The 14,190-nt window shown below is 32.9% G+C and overlaps 1 protein-coding gene across 1 annotated transcript in view; it reads left to right on the top strand.

The window, feature by feature from the left end:
- Positions 1-9,839, top strand: part of LOC118751599 — a gene marked incomplete at both ends in the record, with an annotated part of 54,661 nt that extends 44,822 nt beyond the window's left edge. The window contains one exon of the mRNA XM_036486417.1: positions 9,557-9,839. Coding sequence (XP_036342310.1) covers positions 9,557-9,839 — 283 coding nt within the window. The remainder of the gene's footprint in view (positions 1-9,556) is intronic.
- Positions 9,840-14,190: the final 4,351 nt, after the last annotated feature.

Below are 14,190 nucleotides of genomic sequence, written 5' to 3'. Positions count from 1 at the left end.
TGGTAGCCTATAATAGGACCATATATGCAAGGTATAAACTCTGAAAATTTGACTAAAATCTATGCATTAGTTTTTGGAGTTAACTACGAACAAAGAAAACGGCCATTATTATATATATATATAGATACCTTATTATAACGTACATTTGTAACATATTCCCAATGATAAAGGATCCTTTCGTATAAAACTTGAATGCACGCTTTTGGTCTGATCGAACACGACAAAATGAAAAAATATAAATGAAGATACATATCTCGAGAAAAGTAAATGCTACGATTTCAATTCAAACGGATTATTAAACTATAAAAAAGGGCACCCTGCATTTTTTATACCCCTTTTTGTCGTACCTGCTACTACTTCTAGAGCAGCGTGGCCATATAGCAAAATTTTTGTTAACGTTTGTTTACTTACTTTTATCTACAAGAAAACCTTTCCAATCACCAACCACCAATTGCTGAAGCAGCAAGTTGTCCTTATATAACAACGGTGGGCAAACGCAACTCTTTGAGCCAAATGCGGCTCTTTGCTTAGCAAAGTGCGGCTCTTTTTACTTTCTCTTTGCTTATAACATTTTGGTTCTTTTTTACTTTTTAAAATACATACATATTTCTTTGCTGGACATTCTTTTCCATAGTATCGCTTTTTTATTTTATTCTTTTTATGTACACATACGCAAATTGGGATCGCAACTGGATAATGAAAGTTGACTTTCTGACTTAATGTTCTTTGCCGATGTGATGGAACATTTTCAAAACTTGAATTTGTCTCTACAAGGAGAAAATGTGTTTGATTTGTTGCAAATTATTTAAAGTTTTGAAGCTAAACTACTATTTTTTATTCATCATCTCAAAAAAATAATATTTCATCATTTTCCAAGGCTAGGAAAAAATATTGCACCTGATTTAAAAGCAGATTTTGAAAATATTTGCCGCTTTAAAAGTATACAAACCGTCGATGTTTCTGCAAAACCGCCCATCGACCAGTTGCGAAACCGCCTTTGTGGCAAAAATGAGATTTGGTAACCCTGAACTCCAGGCATCGAGATTTACGCATAAAAGTCGTTAAATCGTTATTAAAACAACAGATTTGTAAAATAATAGCTAGAGCAAAATACCGCCTATCAAGGCAATGACTTCAAAGAATAAACCGTTTTTTTCGCTCTCCTGCAAAATTTGAGTGTCGTAAGATAGACGGTTTTGCAATTGGGCCAAGGGCGGTTTTACAAAAACATCGACGAAATGTACGTTTGCATACTTCATAAACTCCCCGTTATGTAACATAATTTAGGATGAATTTGCAATACTCCTTTTTAAGAAAAGCGAAGAAGAGTTGAAGTTTTTGGAATTAAAAGAAGATAGGCACTGGAAATGCAACATAAAGCTTTGCCATTGCTTGAATTCCGGCAACAAGTGCCAGATTTAACCCTTAAATAGGCGCATTTTCAAAATAAAAAAGGAAGTGTTTATTAAGAAAAATATTAAAGTACTCTATTGTCGTTAATTTAAAAAAAAGAAAAACATAATTTCGACTTCAAACTTAAAAAAAAATTAAAACTTACTTCCGCCAAAAAATGTTACGTTAGTAGGCGCATGGGTCAGCACTCAAGCGAGTAGCGACACATGTCACACACCGTCTTCAAAAGCGTCACAACTCAAAATTGGGCATTTTTGAAATTATGCGCTAAAAATGTACACAGAGCTTTTATTTACCTTTCAGCAAGAGCTGGAGCAAATTTTTATTATAATTTGTTTAAGAAACCTAAGGTAAAATCGCCCTTGCCCATATAATAAGCATGTGCTACAAAATAGTTTTTCGCATTTTCTGACGAACGTATTATTTTGAGTTGTGACTCTTTTGAAGACAGTGTGCGATATGTACACGACGATGTTCTAACCGTAACTAAATAAATAAAACAAAATGTATATTGTCATAAATATTAAAGCTTTTTATTATAGTTAACTTTAAGAAGGAAAAGCATAACTTTGACTTCAAACTTAGATACAAAAATAAAAACTAAAAAATGTTAAATGTCAATGAGTAGCGACAAATGTGCACACGCCGATGTTCTGGCCGTGACTTATTTACGTACCCCGCGGGGAATTAGGAAGCTAGACAGAGCGCGAGCACGCTCCAAGCACTCCAAGACATTTTTTTTTTCAACTTGAAATGGCCTTGACCCCATGCGCCTAATTACAGGTTAAAATCAGAGATGCTCAAAAAACTATGTGAATCGATTTCGTTTTGTTGATGCGCAAAAATAACTTATCAAAATAATTTCGTTTCGTTTCAGAGCTAAATGAACGAAATAAAACTCAATCGTTAACGTTGAAACGAAATAAATCAACGAAAAGTTGTTGTTGTGTGCCATTAGTTGCGTTTTTTTAATCATTTCAAGTAAAATCCAGTAATAGTTTTTACGAATTTTCATGTTTTGGCGTTTTCGTACGCAAAAACTTCCAAAGTAGGGGAAATTGAGAGCGAAAAATGACAGTTGAAGCTGCAAATTTTTACTGGATTTTACTGGATAAATTTTTACTTGTAAGAATTTGCCAGTACGAAAAACAGCTGATCGCATGTTGCTGGATGAAATTTAAACTAATAAGGAAACTGTTTGTGGGTTTTTATTGTTGAGTTTCACAAAATAAACCTATTTAAATATAAAATATATTGTTTTATTAGGAATTTGCTGCGAATAAACAACAAATTTATCAGCTGTTCATGAAACTTGCAAATTATTACTGGAAAAGCGTTCACGTACTTTTTTGCAAATTTTTTCTATGAGAGCGAATTCTTAGAAATAAAGTTACTGGAGAGTTGCTGGCAAGTTACTGGATAATTTGTAAAAAAACACAACTATTGCCAGCTAAACCTAGCTATTAAAACCTAGCACCTAAATGCATGCTACAATTTCAGCATTAACGATTGAATTTCTTTTCGTTAAAAACCAAAATAGAATTATTTTAATAATTACCTAAACGATAAAAAAACTGAATTGTTTCAACAGAAGCGATTGCTTTTTTTTTTTGGTAAACGCTAAAATTAACGTTACAATGCATCCTTGATTAAACTATCCGCTGTTGAAAACAACTGCGTGTCGTATATTTTCAATTTTTGTTAAAACGTCTAACTGTGTGTCTTTGTCATGATTCAATAATACACGGTTAGATAATTACTGACAGACCCGGTTTGACACTCCCTTACAAAAGGTTGGATTGACGAAGGACAGAGAAAGGGGAAGAATGCAATCCCTTGTTGCGAAAATGGTAGTAGAAAAGTATGCAAAGTAAGCAATTAGTAGTGAAATTCCTTTTGTAAATTCTAATGTATTTGCAGGAAATCTGGCATTTTAAACGAAATATTAACATATCTACGTGAATTACGTAATTTATGAGCCATTTAGCTGTATAAAAACTGCAAAAGGACTCAAAATTAAAATAAAACTACTATGGGATTTATGTAAACACCCAATTTACATAAAACCAATTTATGTTTTCGTCAGTCAAATGTGCTTCATATGCATATACAAATAAACTTATTGGACAAAAGCTTATACCTCTATTTTACAGCACCGCCACACTTTTTCCAAGTAAATTTGAAAAGAAGCAACACGGTGCGAGAGAGACAACTGTCAGTTTATCGAACCTTGCATTATTTAATCATGCGTCTTTGTACTGTACAATGAAATTCGTACAGTCAAAATACCGTTGACAATTAGTTGCATTCGCGTATCTGATAATTATTGAGGGTTATAAAAACTATCAGCTTTTTGTGTTCGCGTACGCAAAAAACTTGCAAAGTAGGGGAAATTTAGAGACCAAAATTACATTTAATTTTGACAGAAAGCTGTTACTTTCTGCTGGAAAAATTTTTGCCAACTAGAAAACAGCTGGTTGGAATTTACGCAAATCCCTAAATCGAATTTGATGGTTTGGAAGTTAAAATAGTAAAATGCAACTAACTAAACTTGCACGAAATAACTAATTACAGTATATTTTGCTTAGCTGCACATCCTTCTTTGCACGAAAAACTTGTGCACGTAACCGAAAAAGGCACTTAAGCGAATTTTCTTTACTCTTCAATGAGGAAGGTATCCGAATCCCTATGAAACCAAAAATTGGCGGAGCACTTACCATGTAGAAATTACTGCAAGCGAAATTTTTACCGATTGCTATCTCATTATTTATATAACTTCATAAATTGATAGCCATTTTCGTTTTTCTGCGAGATGAGCAAAAAAGGGCCAGTGCAGGTAAACGTAATACTTTCATTGATAATTGATACTAGTCGCACAACTTTTAAGGCAGGTATCGCCAATGTGCAGGTATGTTGAATGCAACTATCGGAGCAGTTTCCTTATAAATTTAAAAAATAATGCGTCTGATGCGCATTTTGGGGTAAGTATCTTAAATCTGCACTTAAGCATAGAGGCAGCAAAGCAAAATATACTGTATTCGTTTAGTCAGTCAACTGTGTCAGAATAAGACTTCGGGATTTGTTTTCTTACTTTTGAATGTAAAAGAAAATTTCTATCAGCCGTTCGTCTAACTTGCAAGTTTCTGCAAATTTTCTGTTCCCATACTATTTTGGATATTTTTCTCTTGTGATAGAACAGATGACTTATCGCCGGAATTTGCTGTTGGACATTTTTTACCGGAGATTTAAACGAACGTACCTATTGACTAACCAACATTTAACAGAACTGTTACGAACCGCTTTAACTGACGTAAAACCAGATTTTGAAAATTTGGCCAAAGAGATCTTTTGAATTTTCTGTAATAATGTACGATAGATCGTACTTTAGAAAAATTAATTTTTTTCATTTCTAATAATAATTTTATTTAAAAATAAAATTTTAGTTTTTGTTGTTTTTTTTTTTGTGGCTCTTTGTAGCATTTAGAATTTACATGTGGCTTTTTCGGCCTCGGCCTTGCCCACCCCTGTTATATAAAAACCAACGTAGAGTGAGTGATCTGTACCTGATCATTCAGATGATTCAGTGCACACGGCACACAAAAGATTATGTCGTCACCTGAGTGGAAGATCGACCTTGGCAGCCAGCGCGAAAACGCCCTATCTCAGAAAACTTTTCAAGAACGCCCTACTTCAGAATTTTTTTGAAGAACGCCATATTTCATAATTTCATTGAAAAACATCCTACAAACCCTGGTTAAATTCGCCAGTTGCTACTGCTACTAGTCATGGTTCTAATTTCTGTAGAAACGAACCAGTTCACCACTTGTGCGTTTCCGTACAGGATACGCATTTGGTAAAGTTCAACCTTCCATATTCTTCGGCGTGATTACCAAACGCTATCAGTTAGAGCTGGAAATCTATCGATGGCACTATCGTTAGTATCGATGGTTTTTGACTATCGAAAACATCTATGGTTTTGTAAGCACGATCGATAGTTTTCACTCATACTTGCATACATACATGCAGATGCTGCTTGAAGCCAAGAATCGTTGATAAAATTTTGTTCCTTAAAAAAAATATCGACATATTTTTAGAATTCTGATCTCATTTTCACTAATTGTTATGTTTTTATTTTTTACCTTTTTAATCAAAACTATCAATAGTGTCGACATTTTCGATCCTATCGATGGTTGTGAGTATCGACTATAAAAACTATCGATGGCCACGACCATCGATATTTTTCCAGCTCTACTATTTATGAGTGCCATTGATCTTAAAGAAAAGTTTTCATAAAACATTGCAAAATAAAATCGTGGCTGATTTCAAATACGGGTGCCAGACGTACTGGTTTAATCAGTACAGTACTGATTTTTCAACTTTCGTACTGATTTTATTCATTCCTTCAATCAGTACGCTAATGTCCTGATTTTTTTAAATTTTATTAAATTTGATTTGAACTGATTTTTCAATTCTGAGCAATCAAATTTGTAATAGAGCTCTTCCCACCGAGCTTGGTACACGGTAACTCGGTGATCGGTAATTTTTGCCCATGTATTTTGCTTGTGTAATATTATTTTACACAAAAAAATACTTTACGATTTGCTTAAGTTTTTTACATAACGTTGGAACTTTCTCAAAATTTACTGTAAAAAGTAAGAAGAAAATAATTTAATTAAAGTTTACATGTTTTAGGTAATGTTTGATATGCGCAAGAAATTAATACAAAAGAGCAATCGTTTTATGGGCATATTGCGGGTCATTATCTACCAGAGGACTGACATTTTTTGTCGAGTGTTGTTAGTTATCTCGAAAATAACTTTCAGTTTAAAAACAACAAATTTGAATAATTGAATGGCTTTGCCTACAACTTACAATTCGTTTTTCTCAATTTACTGATTCAATTTAGATACTCTTTTTGGAGAATTCTTAGTCTTTCAAAGTTTTTGCGCAGTTGAAAAAATAATTTAAGCCATGAGGAAATACGGATGCAGTCCTTAAATAGAGGTCTATTTCCACAGTTTGAATAAATATGTAATTTTGTTTTTTCCATATCACGTTTAAACGAAGCACCTGAGAGGAACTAATTTAAATAGAAAGTTTACTTCCTGGCGAAAAGAGAGAAACCGACTTCTAATTAAAATTTTAGAAAGTGAACTTCAAATTAAAAGTAATATTAAAATATGTATAATGTTTAGAGTTCTTTGACTATTTAAACACTGAAAGTAGAAATGATCTCATTATTGCTATTAAAAATATATATGTATATAACATAATTTATTGGCTCCTGCAATATTATAAAGGTATCTCGTACTACATGTTAATTTGTATACTCATTTTAAAATGAATACCATTTTTATTTTTTATGAACAACATTTTATTTATAAACGGGTAAGACTTCCTCAAGTGGGCCCCGAATTTACCAAGATTAATATTTTTCAATGATATTCAGGCAGCGCCGAGTTTTTTAGTCGAAAAACACACTGTGTAAATTTTGTTGCAAAATTCCAAATTGTTTTTTTATAAACAACTAGATCGCCCTCACCCGCTTCGCTGAGTGTATGAAATTTTTGCGTGCTATATTGAGTAAAATTTATTTCAAGAAAACTCAATTCAAAAACAGGAGGTTTAAAATTTGTTTACCCATCTTCACAATATTTTCAAACTAAAACTTGCCTAAACTTCTCACTTGTCATACTTTTTCAACTCAATTGAGATTTTAAACAGATGGAAACCCTTTACACGTAGTTTTAAAATTAAGCCCTTTTAAAATCATTTTGATTGATTCCCATGTTGTAATAATTCATTTAAATTATTGAGTTGTTTGAATTTAACCTTTTAAAACCTCTTTCGTCTAACACTCATATTGTGATACATATTCAAAACCATTTCGATTCATACCAATCTGTACCAATATATATTTTGAAAGCCGTTTTTTTTTGTGTTCGCAAAGCTCGAGAACGGCCGAACCGATTTTTATTTTAATTTCCGACACCTGATTCAGACGTCCCAAGGATTATTATAGGCTAAAAAAATGTTCGATATATAGAGGGGGCGTGGAACCTCCCATAAAAACCGACTTTTTCATACCGAATATCTCTGGAAATGTTCATGGTAGAGTACTGGAAATTGGTGTGGAGATACATATATGAAATCAATCTTATACTGATGGAGAAAACGGGCTATATGTAGGTGTGTTTGTGAGTGAAATTCTCGGACGGATTTTAACGAAGTTTTTTGAGTGTTTTTGAGTAACTCTCTGGATAGTGTAAATTCACAAATTCACCCGCCAGTAGGCACTGCAGTTAAGTTATTACTGAAAATCTTATTGATGATCCACTTTGGCTAATATTCAAAATATGTATTGGTAACGGTAAAGGCAATACTATTTCAAAAAAGAGCTGCCACGTGGCGCTGGAGTGATTTCGAATAATCGCCAAGTTAGAAAAGGTGCCGTGAATGTCAGAATAAATGAACCTGTTGCACCATTGAGTATATCGAATTTTTATATGTTACGATTGGCCCAATGTGTGTGATTTTAGGTAGTATTGTTATGCCTTAAAGCTTCATTCGGAGACACCAGGGTTGAGTTGTGCAGGGGTAAAACTCAAATCACCACCGATAAATCAACCGCCAAAACCATCGCACGCCTTTTACTGTAATAAATTCAATTTAAAAAAATTTATTTTCACTTAAATTGCTTTCGTGAAACTTACCTTTGAGGTATTTCGTCTGAAATAAGTCCATGTATATTGGATTTCTGTAGAACAATTATACGCATCCATTTTGAAATTGCCACCAACTATACGATAAAGTTACTTGGACAGATTTACTATAGAACCGGAGCATTGTTGCCGCCAGGGAGTGAAAAGGAAATGTTCTTCAAATTTATTTCGTTGTGAGATTAACCGTTCTATGAAATGTTACACAATCATCACGGACATAAAGCTTTCGTTCGCTTTTGGGCAGGACGAATTTCGCCGGGTCTGCTAGTATTATAATATTTCATTTAAACTAATTAAGTTGAATTTTTAAAATGTGGCAACCCTTGTGAAAGACTTCAATATTATTGAAAACTTTAAAACTAAAGGTTACTTAACAATATTTTGTTTGACAACCATATTTTAATTCTTCAGATGGCTCGCGTATAATTAATTTTAATTTTACTTTTCAAACAGGTGGCAAGCCTTTTCAAAATATATTAAACTACAGCTTGTTTAAGCCTCTTGACATCCATTTTTTTAATATAATTTTCAAATAAATAAATCCCTTAATTGAAGTTCAATTAGGTTTTTTTTTAAAAGGTGGCAGCCATCATCCATGTGAGTAGAGAATAATTTTATATATCTCCATACCAAGTTCCAGTAATCTACCAAAAATATTTCCTGAGAAATGCAGTATGAAAAATTCCGTTTGTATGGGAGGGGCCACGCCCTCTTGCCTAATCGAGATTAAATGTATCCTATATTTTAAGTTGGGCTAAATAACAGCAGTGTACAAAATTTCATGATGATCGGTTAAATAGTTAAAGCGTGAAAGCGTAGCAAACAAACGAACTCACTTTCGGATTTAAAATATTAGTAAGGATTGAAAACTTTTGCAGTGTTTTGGAAATTTTTATTTTTCTTTGAAAGTAAGTGTCCGAATGAAGAAATTTTTTTGGGTGCAGATTTAAAAAACATTAAACTATACAATGAAATTATTTGCGTTACAAAATTTTGTTTTGCTTTTCTTGGTAATAATAGTATAATATTGGTAAATTCGGGGCCCACTTGAGGAAGCCTTACCCATACCAAGATATTATTAAAAAAAAGTACTCTGGCGTTTCAAAGTATTATCTGCTACTTACATTCATAATTCTTCTTGGAATAAAAGTGTACTGAAAAGTACTGATTTTTATAGCATGAAAAAGTCTAATGTACTGATTTCGCGCCAAAAAAAAACTGGCAACCCCAATTTCAAAGCTTACATTTATATACTTGTATTATATTTCTTTCCCAATTATTCTTTATTATATTATTATATCAGTATAATTTCCTAAGTTTTATAAAAGAGTATTACAAAAAAATGCAATTTCCTAAATATATATATATATATATAGTTTCACTTCGTTTTTTTTCGATAATTTCATGGTATGCACAATCAGCAAAATAGCGAAGGTAATGGATACCAAGAACGAGGATAACCTACCATTTATTATTGATATGGAGCATGAGCTGGCCGTATACATTTATAACAATATAAAAACTGATGATGCAGTGAATAAATTTAGCTACAAAGGGGTGGAAGATGGCAGGGCACGGAACACCGTACGAAAAGTGCTAATGCGAAAAGCTGATTACATATGTCCGCGATCGAGTCTAGAAACTCAAGGAGCTCTAGACAAGAAGTGTGTAATGTACGCAAATCCAATGGACAAGAGCAGATGTGTGAGTACATTTATGTTATCCGACAAAGAACTTGGCTATAATAAATAACACTATAGCAGAGCTGTATAATGATGGAATCAATTGAGTGTGCATTTACATTTTATTCGTTTCAAAAATTTCGTTTTAAAAATTTAACAAGCACTCTTGAGATTGGTTACAAATTGCAAACACAAAATATGTAGTGTGTTATTCACATAGACAATGTGAATGGAAAAAAACTCAAGCATGTATGATTGTACATTTATGTGAGTGCAATATATCCCCAACAAGCAAAAAAAACTTAAATAAAGTTTTTTTTTAAGTTTACAATTATAAACATTAAGCTTACAAAACGTTGATTTTTGAAGTGAAACTTCTTTAGCGGCGGTTGGTTGGTAGGGAGTAAATTGGCAAATTCAAAGGAAATTGCGCACGGAAATGGTGCAACGCAAATGATGCAACGGAAATGGTTGGGGCTGAAACAAGTGGTATTAATTTAACAAAAATTTGCTAATAAAAGGTTAAAGAATAACACTTAGAAATACCAATACAATAATGAAAGTAAAGGTGAGTACGTACATAGATAAAGGAAAGGATAAAGGCAAAGGTAGAAATAAAAACAAAAACAAAGATGCGTAAAGATAAAGGCAAAAATGAAGACCAAGGTTAATTTAAACACTTTACTTATATATGTATATTAGGGCAAAGGTGAAGGGGAATATGTAGATGAAGAAAATTATAAAACATAAAAGTAAAGACAAAGGAGGAGAATGAGGATACCGATGAAAGTAAAGATGAAGATAGGGGAAGAAAGATTAAAATTAAGGTAATCAAAGAGGAAAGGATATAGAGAGAGACACAGGGACACAATCTGGAAACTATTTTGGGATTTTAGAGAATTTCGGGATTTTCGGGACTTATCGATAAAATAATCGATATTTTTATCGGTTTCGTTATCGATTATTTTATCGATTTTTTAATCACTTAATTATTTTGTTAGCGATACTTTTTAACGATTTTGTTATCGATACTTTTATCGATTTTGGTATCGATATTTATCGATTTTTATCGATATTTATCGATTTTGTTATCGATTTTGTTATCAATATTTATCGATGTTGTTATCGATATTTATCGATTTTGTTATCGAACTTTATCGATTTAATTATCGATAATTATCGATTTTATTATCGATATTTATCGATTTTGTTATGGATATTTTTATCGATTTTGTTATGGATATTTTTATCGATTTTGTTATCTATATTTTTATAGATTTTTTATCGATATTTATCGATCTTGTTATCGATATTTATTGATTTTATTATTCGATATTTATCGATTTTGTTATCGATATTTATCGATTTCGTAATCGGTTTTGTTATAGATTTTGACATCGATATTTATCGATTTAGTTATGGATATTTTTATCGATTTTGTTACCGATTTTGTTATGGATAATTTTATCGATGTTTTCATCGGGTTTCTAATAAATTTTGCTACCAATATTATTATCGATTTTGCTATCGAAATTTTCATCGGTTTTGTTATAGACATTTTTATCGGTTTTGTTATCGATATTTTTTTGGATGTTACTATCGATTTTGTTATCGATAGAGTATAAAGATAAAAACGAAGATAAAGCAAAACAGAATAACATAAATGTAATTAGAACGAACAGGGGTAGGGTAGGGACAAAAAATATAACCTCTCTATAAACATTTTGGCGAACGTTCGAAAATTACCTTCGATATCCAATATGAATATCGAACTGAGAACGAACTCTTAACCAACCTTAGTTTTCCAACGTTCATAGTGTATTGGAAATACATTCGAGATGGGTTCGAAAAAAATGAAAACCATAGTAACAAGAGAGGAAGTGAAATCCAGCTCATTTTCGAATGGGAATATAATAAGGTAACTCTCTCTCATTAAAATTTCAATTCGATAATGGGCTGGATTTCGAATTCATAACGAAGGAAAAGTTCATTGGATAACGAAGGTTCCGTTTTGCTGGAGAATGGCCTAGTTCTCGAATCGAATACTAACCACATTCGTTATCGATGGTGAGACTTGAAAAAATTTTAGTTTTCCAATAATTTTCTAATTGTTAACCAAGCTCAATGTTTATTGGGTTTAAGCAAAAGCAGATGTATGTATGTATGTATATTGGTTATGAGACAAATAGATATGTACATATGTAACGTAAGTTTCACTTCTCCAGTGTGGCCCAGGCGCACTTACTTTTTTTGTCTATAAAACGCTTGAAAGTAAGTTATATAGTCGAAATGGAACGTTGGTTATAAGCGTATAAATATTAAGGTGACCAGAATTTTTTAGCATTCCAGGAGGACAAATTCTCCATATTTATAACACAAAAAAAATGCGTGTGTAACACCGTACACATGATAGAAGTGAAACTTCTTAAAAATGGTGTGAGTACCAGGTACCTACTCACGAAATTGGATGTGTAAACATATGTTTACGGTTCGGCAAAGCATTAGGCGATTGAGTTACATACATAGGTTTGGTTAAAAATCAAACAATAATTACATTTCATCTTAATAATTTTCTGATATACATATAATTTATTTATTCATTTTCCGGTAACACCACCTTATATGAATTCGCCCTTCTAGCATCCATAGGACCGGGTTGTAATGGAAGTAATTGTATGTTTAACAAATAAATGAAAATGTTTATAATGCAATCAATAGATCCTTACTAACTCGCCATTACCAAGGCACTAAGGAACGTACGCATTTTGTTTGCAAAATGCATTTATTTAAGTTGAAAGAAGACAAATTCCTTTGTTCGGCATTTATTCTTACTCGCTTTCTATCTTTTAAGGCGAATTCATATATTCTTATCACGAATTCATATATTCATGTGGTAGCAAGAGTATAAAAACATAAAATTACCTTATAAATTAAAAGCATAAGTATCACATGTATGCGTAGTCCAATTCCCGAAATCGTTTCATCGATCTGAGTAAAAACTAATGGCATACACTCTATTTCGCATTAATTGTAATCATGAAATGGTGTTCATTCATTCAGTTTCTACTCAAACGCATGAAATGATTTCATGAATTGGCCCAAGGCGTATTCAATAAGGTGGTATCGGTACGCCAATAACAAAATGTACATGTATTTTGTTTTTGCTTTTGCGGCGAGGACCGTCAAAAATTGCCTACGAAGGATGTGAAAGGGAACAGAAAACAATAAACAATCAACTGCTCCAACCAATCAACAGCAGCCATTTGACATATGAAGCCGTGAGGCGAAGAAAAATAAAAGGGTGCTGCTATCACCTGTTAAATACGCCTTGAATTGGCCTACGCATAATGGTAGTAAATGACAGAATGAATTACAACAAACACATCCTTTTGACATAATCCAAGCCGAAAACGTTGGTTTAAATCAATCCGCAATCAAGTTGGACGTTTTGCCCACAAACATTGGAATTTTGCGAGCAGTCTCATTGTAAAATCTCATTTTTACAATTTCATAGTTTCGGCTTACATTTATAAAATTCAACGAAAGCACTTACCTATGTATTTCGGCTGAGTTATCCATTTTCGGTTATTTAGTGTACAAAATAAACGCAAATTAAATGAGTTTGTACAACATGGCCAATAATGTAGTGATAAGTTGTACAACTTGCCAGAAAATCCAAATTTTTTGATCTTTCATACAACCAAGACCTAAATTCATTCAACAGGCCCACAAACGGTGCAATCTAGAGCAAAACAACACCAAGTTGAACCAACGGTCGTTACATTTATGGCTTTCTTTAAGAAACATCGGGCGAACATTTCAACTGCTCCTGTAACACTACCTTATATAAGTTGGCCTTGCTATCATCCTCACATACATATGTTCATCAAAGTATACCAACGAAGGACGCGTTAATACAAGGAGATAGCGAGAGCACAAAACTACTCTAGAAAATTACACGCACAATGACAAACATGAACAAATGTACATACAACAAACACATAATTTTTGACAATCAGTACAGTTCGCATTTACATATATCAACGAGCAGCTTATTAGATCTTTTTTCCTTTATACTACATATGTGCATACTAGCGTCCATCGCAAGTGTATTTGCCGCATTTCGTTCAGTAAGTACTCCTTGCATTGTACCCTACTCCCAACACATTGTTACTCTTTTTCCGCATAGAATACAAGATTGCGCCGATTGCAGCAGAATTCGTGAGAGTAATTTTAGCGTGACGTCATCGTAGAGTTGACAACTGAGAGCGGCGAGAATGAGGGCGACTAGTGATGTGCTGAATTGTCCCCAATTCTCGGTACCCTATACTTGAAAAAGATTTCGGTACAATATACTTCCTTTTCGGTATCCG

Source organism: Rhagoletis pomonella, unplaced genomic scaffold, assembly GCF_013731165.1.
Source record: "Rhagoletis pomonella isolate Grant_MI unplaced genomic scaffold, Rhpom_1.0 Rhpom_scaffold_00833, whole genome shotgun sequence".
Lineage (NCBI taxonomy): Eukaryota > Metazoa > Arthropoda > Insecta > Diptera > Tephritidae > Rhagoletis > Rhagoletis pomonella.
This window is presented reverse-complemented; position numbering and strand designations above follow the sequence as displayed.